This window comes from Watersipora subatra, chromosome 8 (genome assembly GCF_963576615.1).
Source record: "Watersipora subatra chromosome 8, tzWatSuba1.1, whole genome shotgun sequence".
Classification (NCBI taxonomy): Eukaryota; Metazoa; Bryozoa; class Gymnolaemata; order Cheilostomatida; family Watersiporidae; genus Watersipora; species Watersipora subatra.
In genome coordinates, this window is record NC_088715.1 from 50,057,078 (window position 1) to 50,075,601 (window position 18,524).

The following is an 18,524-nucleotide window of genomic DNA, read 5'->3' on the forward strand; positions in this document are numbered from 1 at the left end:
GAAAAGAACAAAAAATATCAATGAAAAACATTTTGTGAAAATGTTTTAATTGTTCTAATTTACTACCTAAGAAATACCAAGTACCTATCTAGTTGTTATAATCAGCAATAAAATGTAACATTGTATACACACTGCATGGAGCTCTTACCTTCAAGTCGGACAGTCATGGCTAACAGTAGTATAAGAGAGAGTTTACCGCAACATGTGCAGTACGCTACACTTTCGTAACACTAACAAACATTAAATTTAACTTCAAAAACTTAGCCCGTACTAACAAACATGCGCGCTACACAGGCACCGCACACCCACACATCATTTTTTGCGTATTTGTTTTCTGAACATGTGAACTATAATCAAGTTTTGTCGATTTTAATCTTGAAACATCCTAGCAGTCAGATCCCATCAAACATCAAAACAAGCGCAAGTGATAGAGAAATACTGAAACTTTCTAGTAAAATCGACAATAGGTCGTGTAAGTTTATCTTTAAGTCAATTTAATTGGCCACCCTTTAGGGATGGCAGTGTTTGGCCTCGACGACGCCATTTTTGCCAGATCTTTTTCTTCAATCTTTCGTACCAGTCTTTCACAATCCTTTCCATGAGCTCAGTTTAGTTTTGAGTTTTGTCTCATTAAGCATGCCAGCTGCTGCCATAGACTTTTAAAAGAATTTAAATCTGGACTGGTCATGAAATCTTTTTCTCGTTTCCTGTCATCCATGCTCACAGTTTCTTGCCTGATGGCATGATCCATTATCATCATGATACCACCACTTAGATGACTATATGGACAAACTGTAAAACCACATTACAAAACTAACCATAAAACTGTATTGAGCATTTATCTTAGAAGCCTAGATGAGGCTCTTTTTATTTTAGTTAAAATATTTTTATAGTGAAGGAAATAGTACAGATTACCTGCCAGATGCTTTAGAACAAGAACAAAGGCTAATTGCTGTAAAGGCAGCTATAGCAATTATTCATACACCTGTTAGTGTTAGGATTTCACTTCACTGACTAAAGAGATGAGTGAAACCTTAATCTTTAGCCTTTAAAAATTGAAACCTACAAGTGTATAAAATACGATTAGTTTACTCCCAGTTTAGCTAGGGTGTTAACCAAAGAGTTCAGTACATATAGCTGGCAATGTATCAAAAGATGTATTGGCATATATATTTTTTGCTTTATCAATAATTGAATACACATTGTATATACATGTATATTATAAATTTCGCTTCCCACAGGCTTTGATCTCAAAACCTCCAGTTCTTAAGGTTTCGAGCTTACCCATGATTATACCACAGCTTACCCATGATTATACCACAGCGTTTAATACTTACCCATGATTATACCACAGCGTTCAATACTTACCCATGATTATACCACAGCGTTCAATACTTACCCATGATTATACCACAGCGTCCAATCGGGTAGAGTGATAATTAATACTAAAGTTATTTATTACATTGTTTGAATGCGAATACCGATTTTGCACCACTTGTAACGATTACCAGACCGCCTCAATAGGTGAATGCTCGGTGTTGCGCGGGAAATAAAACAGCTCATAAACAGTTGCAGGTAATTTTGTGTAAAGGTAATGTAGTAGGTAAAGTAATGCAATGTTTATGAGCTGTTTCTTATTACTCTGGGCATTCAACTAGAACATATATATAGATATATAACATACATATGTATCTAAATATAAGGTATATATAAATATTTAAATGTAAACAGTTATATATATATAACATAAATTTATGTTTATACATATACTAGCTGTGCCACCCGGCGTTGCCCGTGTAATAGAAGAGTCTTTGGACAGAAAATTGATTTGTATTTAATATATAACAACATTTGCCATTATAACTTTCAAAGTACATATCATGAGAGAAGTGTGTCCTGTAGTTGAAATAAATTAAGAGAAAAATAAAAACAACTGTAAAGGTTTTAAAACTTTGTCAAACAACTGTACCTTTCAAGCTAGTAGCCTGGCATATTGCCAATGGAAAATTCCACTAAGCTAGTTAATAAGGTTAGGCTTCCAATGACGGTAAGCCATGACTTTGAGTCTGTATTGTTGTCCAGCTCAGCTGTTCTAATAATAGCTATAGCCGGATTTCCGACGAACACACGACACACGGACTTTGAGAAATATATATATAGATGGTATACATATATACATATGTATACCATGTACACCATGTATATATAAATATATGAATGGTAATACATATGTATAGATATACGGTATATATACGGTATATATAAAAATATTTATATATATGCATGTATATACATGTATATATATAATACATTGTTTAGCAATTATTTTATTTCAAACATTGATGTTTTTTAAACCTAGCTAAGCAACAATCATAAAACAACAAAAAAAAACACAAAAGGGCAACAGACCACTACTAAAACCGACTAAATGGTTTGACATTAGTCGATTTAACATACCTTTGCTGAAAGAATGGATATAAAGTATTATAATGTTCTACTTTTACATATTAAAATATAAATGTGCTAGGATGACAGGCTGCATCATTGAAACTGACAATAGCTAAAAGTCAAGCACATACGATTATTTAAACTAATTATGAAAAAACTTATATATCTTTTGCCTATTGGGTTATTAGCAATACATTGGCAATACAAGCTTTGCTGTTACATTTCAGCAAGGCTTTTGACCAGGTGTTGCCTCATGTAGCTGTTGAAGAGTTACTTGCACTCGGTACCAAACCACTCTGTGGAGAATTGTAACAGTTTTTTCACAGATCTATGTAATAAGTGAAATCAGGCCCGTATTCCCTGGGGCGGCTGGCCGGCTGAGCCGCCCCAACTTTTTAGGAATTTTTAGCGGCTAAGTACAGTCAAACTAGGATAACTCGTCCTAAAATAAAATGTAAAATTTTATCACGAACGGATTTGTTTGGTCCGTTCCCACGCAATGATAAATCGCTTTAGATAACTCGACCTCCACAGCATTAACTCGAACAGTTATTTGCCCAACGGCTACGGGAACCGTTTTATCGCTGTAGAGTATCACTTTATTCCAAGCCATATAGATAAACGTCAACTTTTAATAGTTATTGGGCATCATTATTATCATCATCGGCAAAATATTCTTGTTAACAACTTTTTTAAAGGTTTGCAAAAGGTCAAGTTTTAACAAACATCCGCTTGGCAATAGCCCCACAAAAACGTAGAAACCTTAGGATGAAATCGGCAAAATTGATCTTTGTTGAAACGCTCAAAAGAAAAAGATGTATTTTTTCTGAGCGTTTCAACTGCGGTCAAGTTTAGCCTATTTTAATCTGAAAACGTCCTGGCAGTCACATCACCTAAAACAAACAAATCTCAAATAATAGAAAAATGTTTATACTTTCCGATAAAAAAATTTAAAACTTTACGTGAGATGCCCGGTTGAGGCCCTACATAAAAGAAACTGTTGAGGGGGCTGACACGGCCCCTCCAAACCCCAGATGCTCATAACTCGTCGCCTAACATTAGCCGCCCCAACTTGCTCAGCCGCCCCAACTTGCAACCAGGGAATACAGGCCTGAGTGAAATATGGAGGCTTTTCATGTTCTAGTGTTCTACCTAATCGTACGAACACTGGAAGATCGGAGCCTCTCAAGAAACCAATTTGGGTCCTTTGCTATTGAATGCTTGTATACATTACCTCAAGCCAACTGTCAAACATATAAATTATGCTGATGACACTACCTTGCATAACACTGTTAAACAATATGAAGTGTCAGTCACTGAATTAACCAAGACTAAGTCAATAATATCATTAACTTGTCAAAACCCACTACAGCATGCAGGAGATTATACATCACTGATGTAAACAGAACTCCTCTCTCTGTATACTTCCAAGTTACAGATAACCAAATTCACTCTCAGGAAAACTGTATGCAGCCCTTCTATTACCATAAACAACGTGAACACAAACAAGAGTGACAGTGTCAAGCTTTAGAGCATACAAATCATAGACCTATTAACTATACTTTAATAGGTTTATGATAGCTGTGCTACCAGGCGTGTTGCCCGGGTATTAAAAACCAGCTTTTAAACAATGAGAAGTAATGAGAGTTGCCTGCCGCTTGCTATTAGCCTGGAACATTGCCAATGGAAGATTTTAGTGAGCTAACTAAACTTAATTTTTAAGGTTTAATTCTTAAGGTTTCAAGATTTTTCATGGTTTGTGTCCTCATTTTTTACATGACATTTCCATCTTTTCAACTCATTTCAACTTACGTGATATGAACTAATTGCATACAAACTCTAAGAATTATTTTGAAAATATCATTGCTAGCTGCTTTAACAATTTTCCACCTAATATCCGTTCTCTTAGCAGAGCAAGGCATTTTAAACACTATTTGTCAGACTATTTATTCAATTTTAATGGCTAACTGTTGCTTTTTTTTCTTTTTTTGTTTTTGTTTTACTATTTTTGTATGGCCTAATTTGAGAAACATTTCTATTTGTGAAATAAAATTATTGCCAATAAAGTACTATATTATATATATATACAGTATATATATAATTTAATTTTGTCGTCATGTTTTTTTTAGAATCTGTTTTCACTTATTCCCTTTTGTCTCGCGTTCATTATGACTTTTAAAAACTTTTTTCAAACTGATTCGATGAGAAAAACTGAGCGATGTTGTTATCGAAAGCGGTCTCTCACACACTTGATCATATAGTTTAGTTACGTACTATCGAGAACCAGCTCGCATGCTTGTATCTCAAATATTACTGGTATTTCAAGGAAGCAAGTCAGCTCGTATCTCGAGTTTCTCGTATTTTGTTGCACTCGTATGTAGAGGTATGGCTGTAATAGGTATGTAATAGCTAAATAGGTACATGTAAATACATATTAATTTTTTACACCGGTCAAGGCCATTTAAAGCAAATTAGGTCATGAGACAAAAACAAAAAATAGTAAAGTAAATTATCTTTATTGAAAGAAAAAGCTCGTTTTGCATAACGCTGTTCTATAATATAAATTGGCAAGGTGTTAGTGTCTGATATAAGGTGTAGTGGATTTTTGGGAAAATAGGAATGTAATGGATAGTCAGGCAGGTTGGAGTTACGATTTGAGTATTTTAAACAGAAAATATGTAAAAACAAAAGTAAGGATAAGGGTAACAAATAGGCATAATGGTATTTAGACGCTGGTCATAACTGTCCTTATCAGGTAGCATAAGCCTAAAGTAAAATTTTTGAAATTGTTTCAACTTTTCTTTATCAGATTTCGATACAAAGGGATACCAGCTTGGAGCAGTGTAAGACAAAATGGGCAACATATAATTTTGGTAAAAGTGAAAGAGGTAAAATAATAAGCCCTTCTTGTTTTACACTTATCTCTGTGAGCTGAGCTAGAGCATGAGTTGATGGTCTAGTTTTTGAGATAATAAAGTTGACATGGCTTGAGAACTGTAAATGATTGTTTATTTGTATCATAGACCTATTGACTATACCTATTAAAAACTGTGCTATTATAGACCTTATTAGAGCTAGCTGTGCTACCTGCGTTGTCCAAGTATTAAAAATCAGCTTATAAATAATGGAAGTAATGAAAGTTGCCTGCCACTTGCTATTAGCCTAGCAGACTGCCAATGGAAAATTTTAGTAAGTTAACTAATAACAATCACTTATGCAATAACCCTGCATGGTATGTGAAGCCGTTGGGTATATGTGCTCTCATATAGCAACTTATATCGGCAAGCGAACAACTCGATATCTGTTGTTGGCAAATTGCCAATGTAAGATTTTAGTTAGTTCACTAGTGTGTGTTTAAAAACTAAATTCATTGAAGTTAAATTTAAAGTTCCTATTACCTAGGGTCACCAAAGTTTTGTATACCGAATGTGTTGCTCTCAAGTCTCTCAGACCGCCATTATCCACAACGTCTGTCTCAAAGGTAAACCTCCATTCGATAGTGTACATGTATACAGTGGTGTTATATTTTGTAGCAGATCATAACAACTAAATAGGTATTTGCTACTATGTTAGTGTAGCTACTGAATTATAACAATTAAAAACATTCTTTTCATCGCAGTATCCTTTTTAGGTGGTTTCTTATAATATAGTAATGCACTAATTTGTATTTAGTTATTTTATATAGGAAATTGTGTTTTGAGATGCGTGTAAATTGACATACAGGCTCAGTCCTAAAACGCATTAAGTTTGTATGTTGATATATGACTGTGTAACAGCCGGTATACTCAGTAATATTAGCTATAGTAACTTCCTGTTCTGTCATCCTTTGTATGTAATGGATAGCGTAACAGATCTTTGGAGATATTTTGCCAAATTATTAATGTTTAATTTTATTATTTTGAAAGAAATAGTGTAACAAAATTGCATATATTTATAAAATAACTTTAAATCTAGCTGAACATAAGCTGAGAGAGAACTTAATTTATGTAAGTAATGCGCTCACCAATTCAAATTCTTAATAAAACCTCCTATTTGTTGACAACCAAGTTTATGGTATTACTGTCTGTTTGGTAAGCGAATAGGCAAGCTCATCACTTGTTTGTTCTAGAATAGTCTGAGGTCCTACTGATTACCAGTCAAGTCTTTACAATTCCCAGTGGTCAGTTATTTGTAATGCTTCACTGCATTGCTTAACAACTTTAGAAAGTGTTTAAACCACAGGTGTCCTTTAGCGGGATATTGCCGAGGCCGGGGCCGTAGTCTACACACACAAAACAACCACAAAGGTCCACGTAGTTATGAGCAAAAACAAAAGTATCCACCCAAATGTCTCACCAGTCCGATGAGCAGCACACACAAAAACTAAACCAACCGACAGAGCCACCCATCATGTCAAAATATTCCAAGTTTCAAGTCATGTCTTGCACAAATCACCTTATGGTTTCTCAAAACTTGTCCCAAAGTTCCTATTAATTTGAGACTGTCCGATTGCTGTTTTAGAAATGGTCGCCGCTAGCCTAACCTAGCGTCCTGATTCAACATCTCACTAGCTATCGGAGCCTTGCTAAAAGAGGGAATCAAAGAGTTTGGGAGCACTCAGCAATGCCCCGATACTTACTGAGATGTTGAATTAGAACGTTAGGCTAGGCTAGCGGCAACCATTTTTAAAACAGCAATCGGACAGTCTCAAATTAATAGGGACTTTGGGACAAGTTTTGAGAAACCATAAGGTGAGTTGTGCAAGACATGACTTGAAACTTGGAATATTTTGACATGATGGGTGGCTCTGTCGATTGGTTTAGTTTTTGTGTGTGCTGCTCATCGGACTGGTGAGATATTTGGGTAGATACTTTTGTTTTTGCTCATAACTACGTGGACCTTTGTTGTTGTTTTGTGTGTTTAGACTACGGCCCGGCCTCAGCTTCGGCAATATCCCGCTAAAGGACACCTGTGGTTTAAAGTGCATTGTATGCAATCATGAAATATGAATAACCATGTGATACCTGTAGAATGGTTTATTCATAGTGTCCACTCCTATAAGGTTGTAAATACGAGCTGCTATTATGATCAACACGGCATTGATAGTCTAGTGTCATACACTACTGATACTAGGTAAACTATATCTTCTTGTAAACCATGGCAAGGATTACTAGTTGGAGAAAGTGTTCTATTGTAATTGCTACTCTCTCTTTTGGACTACTAGCCTTATATTTTTCATACCTGTAAGTTATTTTTGAGCACTATAGCCAAAGTCTCGTACCCACTAGATAGGTAAACAATATAACTACCCCTACATACTACAGTAACTATTAAACAATTTTTATGAGCTGCCAACAAAGTCGGTTAAAATATCCCTAGAAGGTTTTAGGCTAAAAATTGGGTTTAACGCCAATACGGCTGAAAGTTTATCATTATTTGCGCAAAATGCAGCCCGTAACAGCTTTGCTCTGCTAAAAAGTTGTTTGGATGCCAACATCTGCTAGTTCAGCAGAAGAAGTAGAGTTGAAGTCAGAAGAGAATGTAGAAGGTATTAAACAGCCAGAAGTAGATGAAATCGTTTCAAGCAAAATCAATAATCAGAACGCAACTGGCCAAGCAATTGATGCAACAATTTTTTGTACTTGTAGAACTATAGCATATTATTTGATCACATCATTGCGGCTGTTTCAAATCTACTTACAACAGATTGATGCACATAACTCCACTTCTATTGCATATACAAAGCCAGATTTGCCTGCTAACAGTAGCAAACATGTTTATGAGTACAATGAGCATTTACGCAACCTTCTCAAATCTATATATATATTTCTCAAAGTATGTCTGTATATATGTTGGTCTGTTATTCTGTTGGTACGAATTCCGGCTATAGCTATTATTAGAACAGCGGAGCTGGACAACAATGCAGACGCAAAGTCATGGCTTACCTTCATTAGAAGCCTAGCCTTATTAACTAGCTTAGTGGAATTTTCCATTGGCATTATGCCAGGCTACCAGCTTGAAAGGTACAGTTGTTTGATAAAGTTTTAAAACCTTTACAGTTGTTTTTATTTTTCTCGTAATTTATTTCAACTACACAAAACACTTCTCTCATGATATGTAGTTTGAAAGTAAGAATGGGAAACGTTGTTATATGTTAAATACCAATAAATATTTTCTGTTCAAAGACTTTTTATTACCCGAGCAATGCCAGGTAGTACAGCTAGTATAATTATAAAACAAAAATACACTTTCCCATTTGCAATGAAATACTAAAATTGAAAGCTCCAACAAATTGCAAAGCAATTCACCGACTACAATATCATCGCAGGTTGATTGCAAGCAGTAGATAGCAACTAGTATAGTTATTTTTAGGTTTCTAAATGTAGATTTATTGAAAACTCTACAACAAGATGGAGATTAGCTATCAGATTTATTTAATCTAAAAGAGTGGATTTCCCTCCGCCCGGAGGAAATTGCAGTATATAAACGACGTTCCCTTTGCCCATACCTGGTTAAATTTATTTTCTCAGAAATCTGATGATCTATTTAAAAAAAATACAACGCTAGCCTCTATTTGAACGTCACCTCTATTTGCTCACCACATAATAGGGGAAGGGTTAAACAATAGGTACAAAATTACAGTAGGTACAAATGGTTGGTGGTTGGCTTAGAATGGATTAAGGCATTTATATAGTAAAATGGCTTTTTACTTAGAAAGTTTCCTACTTACGAAACAGTGTCTAGAATAAATTAATTAATAAGTTGAAGTTTTACTGTGGTTATGTTAATAGTCCTGATTTGCTATGGTAGGAAGGAATTTCATAGTTTGTCAGTTATCATCTTGGATATTCAGCATTTTTAGGTGTTACAGCCATTTGCATACAAAGTTTACACATGCTACTGAGTGTGCTAGCACCATAAAAACTGGAAACTTTTAGCAGCAGTTTTCACTGATTATATTTAGTTCATTGACTCCACAATTGTTATACGCTCTTAACTGTTACTAATCTTGACCAACAGTAAGAACTAAAAATAGCAAGTAAAACTGTTGAAGTTACCGACTCATGCTTCAATCTGTATTATTTTATTTCACTACAAGCTCTATATAACATAGCTGTTGCTATCACAATTAATACTCTTTTACAAATCCTTAACTTACAGGAGGATGAATTTTAATCTCAATACTGCAAATCAGAGAAAATCAGGTAAGTAAAAACAGCTTTTCTGGTATGATTAGAATGTTGATTTGTATAAATACCTTGAGGAACAAATGTCTTTGTTTGTTTTAAGTTCCAAATAAATTACAAACATAACAAGCATGCCTTTCCTAACAGATGTTTTAATTACCATAAAATTATATACTCATGTACAATTCGATCTTACTTAAAAGTCGATCAATAATGTAAAAGCTCAAATTGAGTGCCACCTCTATTAGAATTCCACCATGGAGTGATTCCTTTGATGCATATGTAAATGTAATAAATGCGTATTGTCATGTCTTGAAAACTTCATGGCGTTCCTAGCAGGTGTTTTACATAAGATGAATAACACTCATGTAAAGCCTCATGTAACAGTCTGGTGACTGCGCAAGCACGAAACTGCCAGTAGTTAACCAAGATAAATATTCTATCTAATTCTTTATTAGTATTTATATACTTATAAGTTTATATATGTGTATATAGGTTTATATGTGTGTAGGTATAATGCGACCAAGGAAATCGAATGCACAGTGTTGCAAGCCCAAAACAGTTACGAGAAAGAAAAAAGAAGCTAGTCATATATATATAACTTTATACATATATATATATTGTATTTTCAAAGTTGGTCGTTGTGTATTTGTGTATTCGTATTCGTTGCCGTTGTGTGTGTCCAGCTATAGGTATTAGAACGCACAGGTTAATTATTTTAGGATTGCGACCACCCATTACGATGCCCCGTCTAAAAAACATTTTCCGTAAGATTCAATTACTACATCTAGGGTCAAGGCCAATTCTTCTCACCCGGACAATTGTATAATCTCCGTAAGAAGAGCCTTGACATTCTCTTTTCATTTGGCCTGACAAAGACAGTATGGTATCTCATTTTTACATTTGTACTGATATCGAGAGGTGCCAGTATCGTCGTATTCAAAGTTTTGATGGATAGCTTCTGGTGGAACAGTAACCTTTTATACACACACTTCTATGCAAGGATTTTTATTATTAACTCAACATACCATATTCAGGACTTTTATGTTGTTTTTCAGTTCATATTAATTGTATCATTACCGAATCACCTCATATTGTAATCGTAGTAAAACAGACTCAGTTTAGCTATTATACTTGCTAATTATTTCACTTTTACATCTAAAGCCTTTTATAGTTGTTTTATTTATTTATTTTTATTTGACTTTCACAAAACATTTTTCTCATGATATGAAGTTTGAAAGTTAAAATGGCAAATGTTATTATATGTGAAATACAAATCAATTTTCTGAACAAGGGCTTTTTTAATATCCGGGCATTGCCAGGTAGTACAGCTAGTAAATATATATATTTATACATATATATATATATATATTTATATATATGTATGTATAAATATATATATTGTATATATTTATACATACATGTATAATGTATATATTATACATACAAAATTGTATATATATATTTATGTATATGTACAATTTTCCTTTTTGTAATACTCATTAACTTAAGCAAAAGTGCTTCCATCTACACGTTTCTCTTTTTCTATAAATGACTTTTAAAAATATACGAATATAGTTTTTACCTGAGTAATATCACCTCACAAACCAATTTCTGCCAATACTAGCACAGTTAGTATTAATATATATATATATATATATAAGTATTGTATTTATACCTATATATATATAATACTTACATTTACATGTATGTACAGTTTTCTTTTCCGTAGCACTCAGTAAATTGAGCCTAAATGCATGCGCTTTTATGTAGCCAACACTCTTGTCTCTTATTTTCTATAACACGATGTTGAAAAAATTACAAATATAGTTCTTGTCTTTACCTAAGTCACACCACGTCACAATTCAATTTCCATCTATGTGACATTTAAATAGCTTAACCAAAACTAACCTGCTTTATCCTAACCATCGCTCTTAGCCTACTTTTCTTTACCTTGACACTCTTTAAAGCCTAACACTTGTCTTTTCCTATTCACCCACAATACAAATATGTTTGCCCTTTTTATAATCTGTTTGAAAACCGAATCATGAAATGATTCTTCCTACTCTAAGTGCTCAGGTAATCCTCCTTTTTGTTTCAGTAGTTTAAAATTCAAGATGGCTCTCATCTGAATCGTTGTAGTTTTTACATTTGAGTTCTCTATCTATGTTTCTATCTTGAGATACTTGAAAGTCTAAATCTACCCTTGCTCACATCTCTCTAACCACTACTTTTGATTTTCTTTTTTCTCTTGTTACTGTCTAATACCTGAGCGAGACGTCAACTACTTTTTCTGGCTTCCATTCTTTTATCTCAGTCTTTCAAAGCTGAAGTCAACTCTCACTTGATCGCTATCTGTCTCGATGCCTAGCTTTCATTATTTTTATCGAAGCTTAAAAAGCTTTAGAGAATAACAATTTTTTGTATTTTATCATCCATGCCTAGCTCTCTCCCACTAAATTATGACACTCTCAGATTTCAAAATAAGTCACTTGACTTTCTTTCTATCCACGAGTTCTAAATCTCTTTGTTATTGTTTATGAGTCTAAATATTCTAAGAGCCTAAAGCCAATAGTCTCATGCTTATCATAGTACAATATAATTCTTGTAAAAATCAGTAACCAATAAGAATTTCAGTTTTTAAACTAGCCAATCAAGCTAGTCACATTCTCACCATTTGGATTTGCAAAAATATTGGTTTAAGCGGTAGCTGTGATTCGGTAGTTGTGCACCTGAAGTCCTAAATGCGGTAGCACCATGAAAATGTCTTTGCTAGTCTTCAAAGACTAGCAAAGGAACACAAGGGAATGCCCGCAGCAGCGGCAAAGTTCATCACACAAGACTTTTATGTGGACGACGGTATTATGAGCGTTGCAACCACTGCTGAAGCTGCCGAGTTAATTACTGCAGCAAGAGATTTGCTGCAGAAAGGCAACCTCAGGCTCCACAAGTTTGTATCAAACAAGCCAGAGGCTTTACAGAAGCTTCTCCCTACAGAACGAGCTCTTCAAAACGTAGACCTGCACACTGGAGCTACAGCCACTCAAAGGACACTCGGTCTCGAATGGTCTATTCAAGATGATACACTGAAATTTACCAGTAGTGGGATGCAACTAATGTCTAACACAAGACAAGACATACTGCCCACAGTTAGCCAGCTGTATGATCCTCTAGGCTTCTTGGCTCCATATACTTTGGTAGGAAAGAACATCTTGCAACAGATCAACAAATCTGGTACCGAATGGGATGAAGAAATTAGAAAAGAAGCTGAAGGATGCTGGGTAAACTGGATCAATGACCTAAAGGCATTAGAAAGCATCAAAATTTATAGATGCATGAAACCTACCAACTTTGCCATTATCAAGAAAAGGGAACTACATCACTTTTGTGATGCCAGTCTGAGTGGTATAGGTGCCTGCTCCTGCATACGTTTGATAAACAATTAAGAAGAAGTTTATACAACTCTCGTGCTGGCAAAATCTCGCGTAGTACCTAGTAAAGGAATTGTTACAGTCCCTAGACTGGAACTGCAAGGCGCCGTTATGGCCAAACATCTTAGTACTATACTACAGAAAGAGCTAGACATGCAAATCGATGAGGAACACTTCTGGACAGACTCCAAAATTGTTCTAGCATACTTGGCTAACGAGCAGAAAAGGTTTCATGTCTACGTTGCTAACCGTGTCCACCAGATAAAGACGGCAACCGATGTAGGTCAGTGGCACCACATCAGCGGCAGCGAAAATCCGGCAGACATCGCTTCTCGGGGTATGAACAGCAGCAAACTGCAGGAGTCAATGTGGTTCACAGGTCCTGAATTTCTCAAACAGTGGGACCTAAGAGAGAGGCTTAGTACGCAAGACATCAACAAGGGCATTGACGCCAACGATCCTGAAGTGAAAAGGCTCAAAGAAACTAAGGCTACAAAGCTCAACCAGGAGCAAGACCTTTAAAGTAAACTCTCCAAGTTTAGCAATCTTGGCAAGTTGGTGAAATCCATTGCCTATCTCCAGCAGATAAAGAAGGCCAAGTCCTTTAAGATAGTCCTCACCCAACCAACCATGGAACAACTGAGGACGGCTCAGCGGCTACTTGTCAAGCTGTGACAGTCGCTTCACTTCAAGTCAGAGGCAGTCACACGCCTAAAGGCAGCAGCCATTGAACTCAAAACCCCACGTATTTCACATGTGGAATGGCAATCCCGTGACTTTTACGTTAATAATAATACGTAACGTATGCGCCATATTGGAGAGCTAATCGAATGCTAGTTCCATTTGTAAACAAACGGTGAAAAATGACAGAAATGTACATAATGAAGTTATTTTTTAGCTGGGTGTTAATGAAAACTCCTCCTACACAACATTTAGAGTGCCCTGATAAAAGAAAACCTATTTATAAAATATGGAGTGGGATATATCAAATGATAAGTAGATGTAAAATAGATTTTCGTAGACCATTTTGTTCATAGAAACTGTTGTATTACAGATGCATAAACCCAAAAAATGATATATTCAGGCAAATAACAACTGTTCCATTATATTAAAATTGATATTGCATATGCATAAATGCATATGGACAAACTTAGCACATGAAGTATTTCGATCAAAACAACACATAGGTATGCTGCCAAAACAGAAACTGTTTTCATGATTTAAGTGATAATAGCTTATGGATGTATGATATGTATAATACAGCATCTGTGAAAGATGGAATGAACTACTGCAACAACTAAACAGAAATTAAAAACAGTTGTAATAGAGGATAATCAAAATAATGCAAACAAGGAAATGCAGGAATTAGTGTAATCAGATGATTAAACTTATACATACACGCTACAGAAACTGTGTAAAAGGAGATTTGTATAGCACTGGATATTGAGCCGAGGTGCATCAGAGTTTCTTAGAACTAAATCAGATTAGGAATAACAGCACAACAACAGCTGCAGATGAATATTACAGTGATTACATTGTTACTGGCCTTTAAAAAGTACTACTTTAGTATTGTATGCCACAAAGATGCACCTTGCAGTTTGAGTGTAAGATTTTAGCATGATGCTGTCGGAGATCATAAAACGACCGAATAAGGTTTTCATCAATGCAGTGGTTGGATATGCCATCTGCTGTATCCGTATGGTGTTTTCCAAGGCATAAAACATGACTAGATCTTACACTACTGATAAAATACACCACACAATGGAGTGGATCTGGCTTTGAATTAATACGAAAGTATTGATCTGCAACTAGCAGGATCCTGATGACACCGTCTGATGGACGCACCAATCCTCCATTGTTTTGTAGCTAAAGTAAAGTATAGAGATGTCGGTACTGGAAACTTGACTTAGCGGTCACCAGCGACTGACGGCCAATGTCACGACAGCACTTTAGTTAGCTTTTGCACAATGTAGCCAGCTACAATAATAGACTGTACTGTTACCTATAACAGAAATTTGACATCTGAAATCATTGAGTTCCACAAACTGATCAACTTCTGGAGTAGCCTGTATGATGAGAATCTCGTTTTGAGCAGTAACATTACCTGTCTTACCAGCGTCTGATTTTGCACCACATTTGCTGATAAGTTTGCGAAAGGTAGCCTTAAACTGAGTAACAGTAGGATTATTATTCCAACCACCTAAACAAAAGCATCAATTATAACAATTACATAAAATCAACAAAAATGAATGTCTTATTCACATAAACGTAGTACCCTTAATATACAACAATACAACTAATAAAATAAGCGAAAATAAAACAGCTCAAAATGCTACCATATCGCTATGTAAAAATGATGCAATTTTCACTGGAAGTCATTCACACCCATCTTAGGCATAAAGCTTAATGGTTGACTAGCAACAAAATTCACATTACAGTTATTTGGTATCAAAAGATTCACCATGTTTTACTCTGTTGTGTTGTAGGTGCCAAATATGTGGAAATGTGATTACAAGCACTTAAAAGCTCAAAAACAAAAAGCCGCCGTAGATTGGAATCTATTTATTTATTTTACGTAGTCATTACAGTTTGGTTAAACTACTTAAGTTGAACAACCTTGCAGCGCTGTGCTTGACAATATGGTTTTAAATTCAATCATTGAAAAGCATCATTCAACATTGAAAAATATTGCCTTTAAATGACTTAAGTCGAACGTTTTAACCTGTTGTCAAAAAATGGATCATTGAAATGTTCGTTGCAGATAAGTGCCCAAGGATCAGGCTTACTCACTCTTCTGTGGTTGCGATACCATTGTAAATAACGAGAGTTCTATTGCTTTGTTTGGAAATCTAAAAATTAAAATGAAACTGTAGCAGTTAGTTGGCAACAGTAATAATAACGATAGTATTATTACTCTTATCTCCTTACTGCTAGCTATATCCAGGTACAACAATAAATAATATTATAGGCGCTACAGACATTTTTTTCAAATATACATATTTAGAAATAACCTAATGGTTTGTAGTTCAAAAATATTAATATAAAAAAATTCCAATTTTAAATAATAAAAAACCTTTGTTCTGAAGAAAAAACATTTCACTCACTAGCTTATAAATTTATCTAATCACCGACAAAATACAGTCAAACTCGTACTCAGTAGTGACACTGATCGACTTTCACTCACCCAGTGACTAGTGTAGTAGAACTAACTAGTGGCAGTACTAACTAGTAGTAGCACAACTAGTAGTAGTCATAGACTTTAGCAATAGTAATAGAACTAGCAGTAGAAGTGACTCACTTGTGAAATGTCATGCCCTTTCCTTTGAAAGTCTATTCTTACGGTTTTTGCAGTTCGTGGAATAGCAATAGCACTGTGCACCTACACCCTTCTCTCTCTTAAATAAGTTATTAGTAGTAATATCAGTAGTCTGTTCCTTTGATTTAGCGGTGTATTCCTGATCTTCCATAGCTGTTAAATCTGAAATTAGATTTCTTTCTCACATTGAACACAATGAAATTAACTTCAACAGTAACTGAAAATGGCGTCGGCCGGATTTCCGTACTCGCGAATGACCTCTTGCCATTCCAGGGGTTTTAAGTTCAATGGCAGCAGCATATCAAAACTTGACCCGTATGTGGACAAGGAGGGATTACTCCGGGTTGGAGGGAGAACGAGAAAATCCTCTCATCTCACGGAGCAAGAGAAACACCTAGCAATAATACCTAAAAACTGTCACCTTGGGAGACCCCTAATTCTCAATGCCCATGAGAAGTCACAGCATCTAGGTTAGGCTTATGCTCTGACCACAGTGAGACAAGATGGTTACTGGCTGGTAGCTGGCAGAAGAACAGCAAAAGACTTGATAGGCCAGTGTGTTCGCTGCAAGAAACTGCGAGGTAGAGCTTCTCAACAGCAGATGGGCGAACTGCCTGCTGAAAGGATAGAACCAGCTCCCCCCTTTCACCAACACTGGAATAGATTGTTTCGGTCCATTTAGTGTGAAGGAGAGGTGCACTGAGCTGAAACGATATGGGCTGTTGTTTACCCGCCTCTACAGCAGGGCTGTCCACATTGAGGTTCTAGACAACCTCACTACAGATTCTTAAAGGTAAAGACACTACATTGTGATAATGGTACCAACTTTATTGGCGGAAAAAATGAATTTGCCAAACAAATCAAATGATGAACAATAAGAGTGCCCAAAAGTGTTTAAAAGAAAATCAAATAGAGTTTATAACCCCAACTTCCACAGCGAGTCACCAAGGGGGGTCTGGGAACGCCAGATAAGGACAATTAGGGCAGTACTAAACTGCACTATAGCAAAATCTCAGAATCGGATGGACACACAATCCTTACATACGCCCTTGCATGAAGCGGCTGCAGTTGTAAATAACAGACCATTATCCCTTGTAAATCTCAACAACCACGAAGAGGTTTCACTCACACCAAACATGGTTCTGACGGGAAAAACACGGGTTACTCCTCCACCCCCTGGAGAGTTTGCGGATGCGGATGTATACTGTAAAGCTCGTTGGAAAAGGGTCCAGTTTTTGGCAGATGAATTTTGGAAACAATGGAAAGCTGAGTACTTGGATGAAATAACGAAGAGGTAGGTGTGAAAAACTCCAAAAGACAACTTAAGGATAGGGAACATAGTTCTCCTTGTAGAGCCTGACCAACCCAGAAACCTCTGGAAGATGGGCATCGTCGATCAGGTTCACCCCGGCAAGGGCGGACTTGTGAGGAGCGCAACAATAAGAGTGGGCAACCAGCTTCTGGATCGAAAAAGAGTACCAATGGACAAGCCATCTGTACTTCATAGACCAGTACAGAAATTGGTTAAGCTGATGTAATAAGTTTTTATTTGTCTTTCTTTATTTCATGTTTAGTAATGGCTTTTTGCATAATTTCTATTTAGTTTTGCTTGTGTTATGTATCATTTTTGTTGTAGACTGGGTGTATGCTAAGGAAATTTCAGTCACTTTTCTTAAATTTTCGGGGGAGTGTAAAGGACTACTGTATTTTAGCTAGGCCTTCTACAGCCTTACTTTTACTTTTGGTAATTTTTCCTTATAGTTTATTCACATGCTTGTAATAATTAAACTTTCCCTTCCTATGCTGCTAGTGCCTTAATTAAAACAATAAAACCTTGACCACCAGGGATGCATCGGAGTGCTGTTGTTACATCACTCTGGAGTTTATTTCTGGCGGGCTTTCTCTTGCGTCGTGATTGGCTCGGGATATGAGACCATAACTGTTGGGACCAATGAGAGTAAATATTAATTAGTATTTTTATATCGTTACCATTGCCGCCAAAACTCGCAATCAACTTGTACAGCAGTGCTAGAGTGCAGTAGTATCAGTCAATTCTGAATTTATACAAGCTTTTTATAAGCATATATAACCTTTTCACTAATGTTTTATCCTACATACTTCATGCTAGAATAGAGGAGGCAAAAGGTACGTAACTTTTATCAT

The 18,524-nt window shown here is 35.8% G+C and overlaps 1 protein-coding gene across 1 annotated transcript; it reads left to right on the plus strand.

Annotated features, from left to right (window-relative positions):
• The first annotated feature begins 13,156 nt into the window (after positions 1–13,156).
• On the plus strand, positions 13,157–13,567 carry LOC137402668 (uncharacterized). The gene has a single exon (XM_068089171.1). The coding sequence runs from the start codon at positions 13,157–13,159 to the stop codon at positions 13,565–13,567; it is 411 nt and encodes a 136-aa protein (XP_067945272.1).
• Positions 13,568–18,524: the final 4,957 nt, after the last annotated feature.

Excerpts from the sequence above, each read along its gene's own strand:
- LOC137402668 (XM_068089171.1), top strand. The coding sequence starts at position 13,157 with ATGGCCAAACATCTTAGTACTATACTACAGAAAGAGCTAGACATGCAA.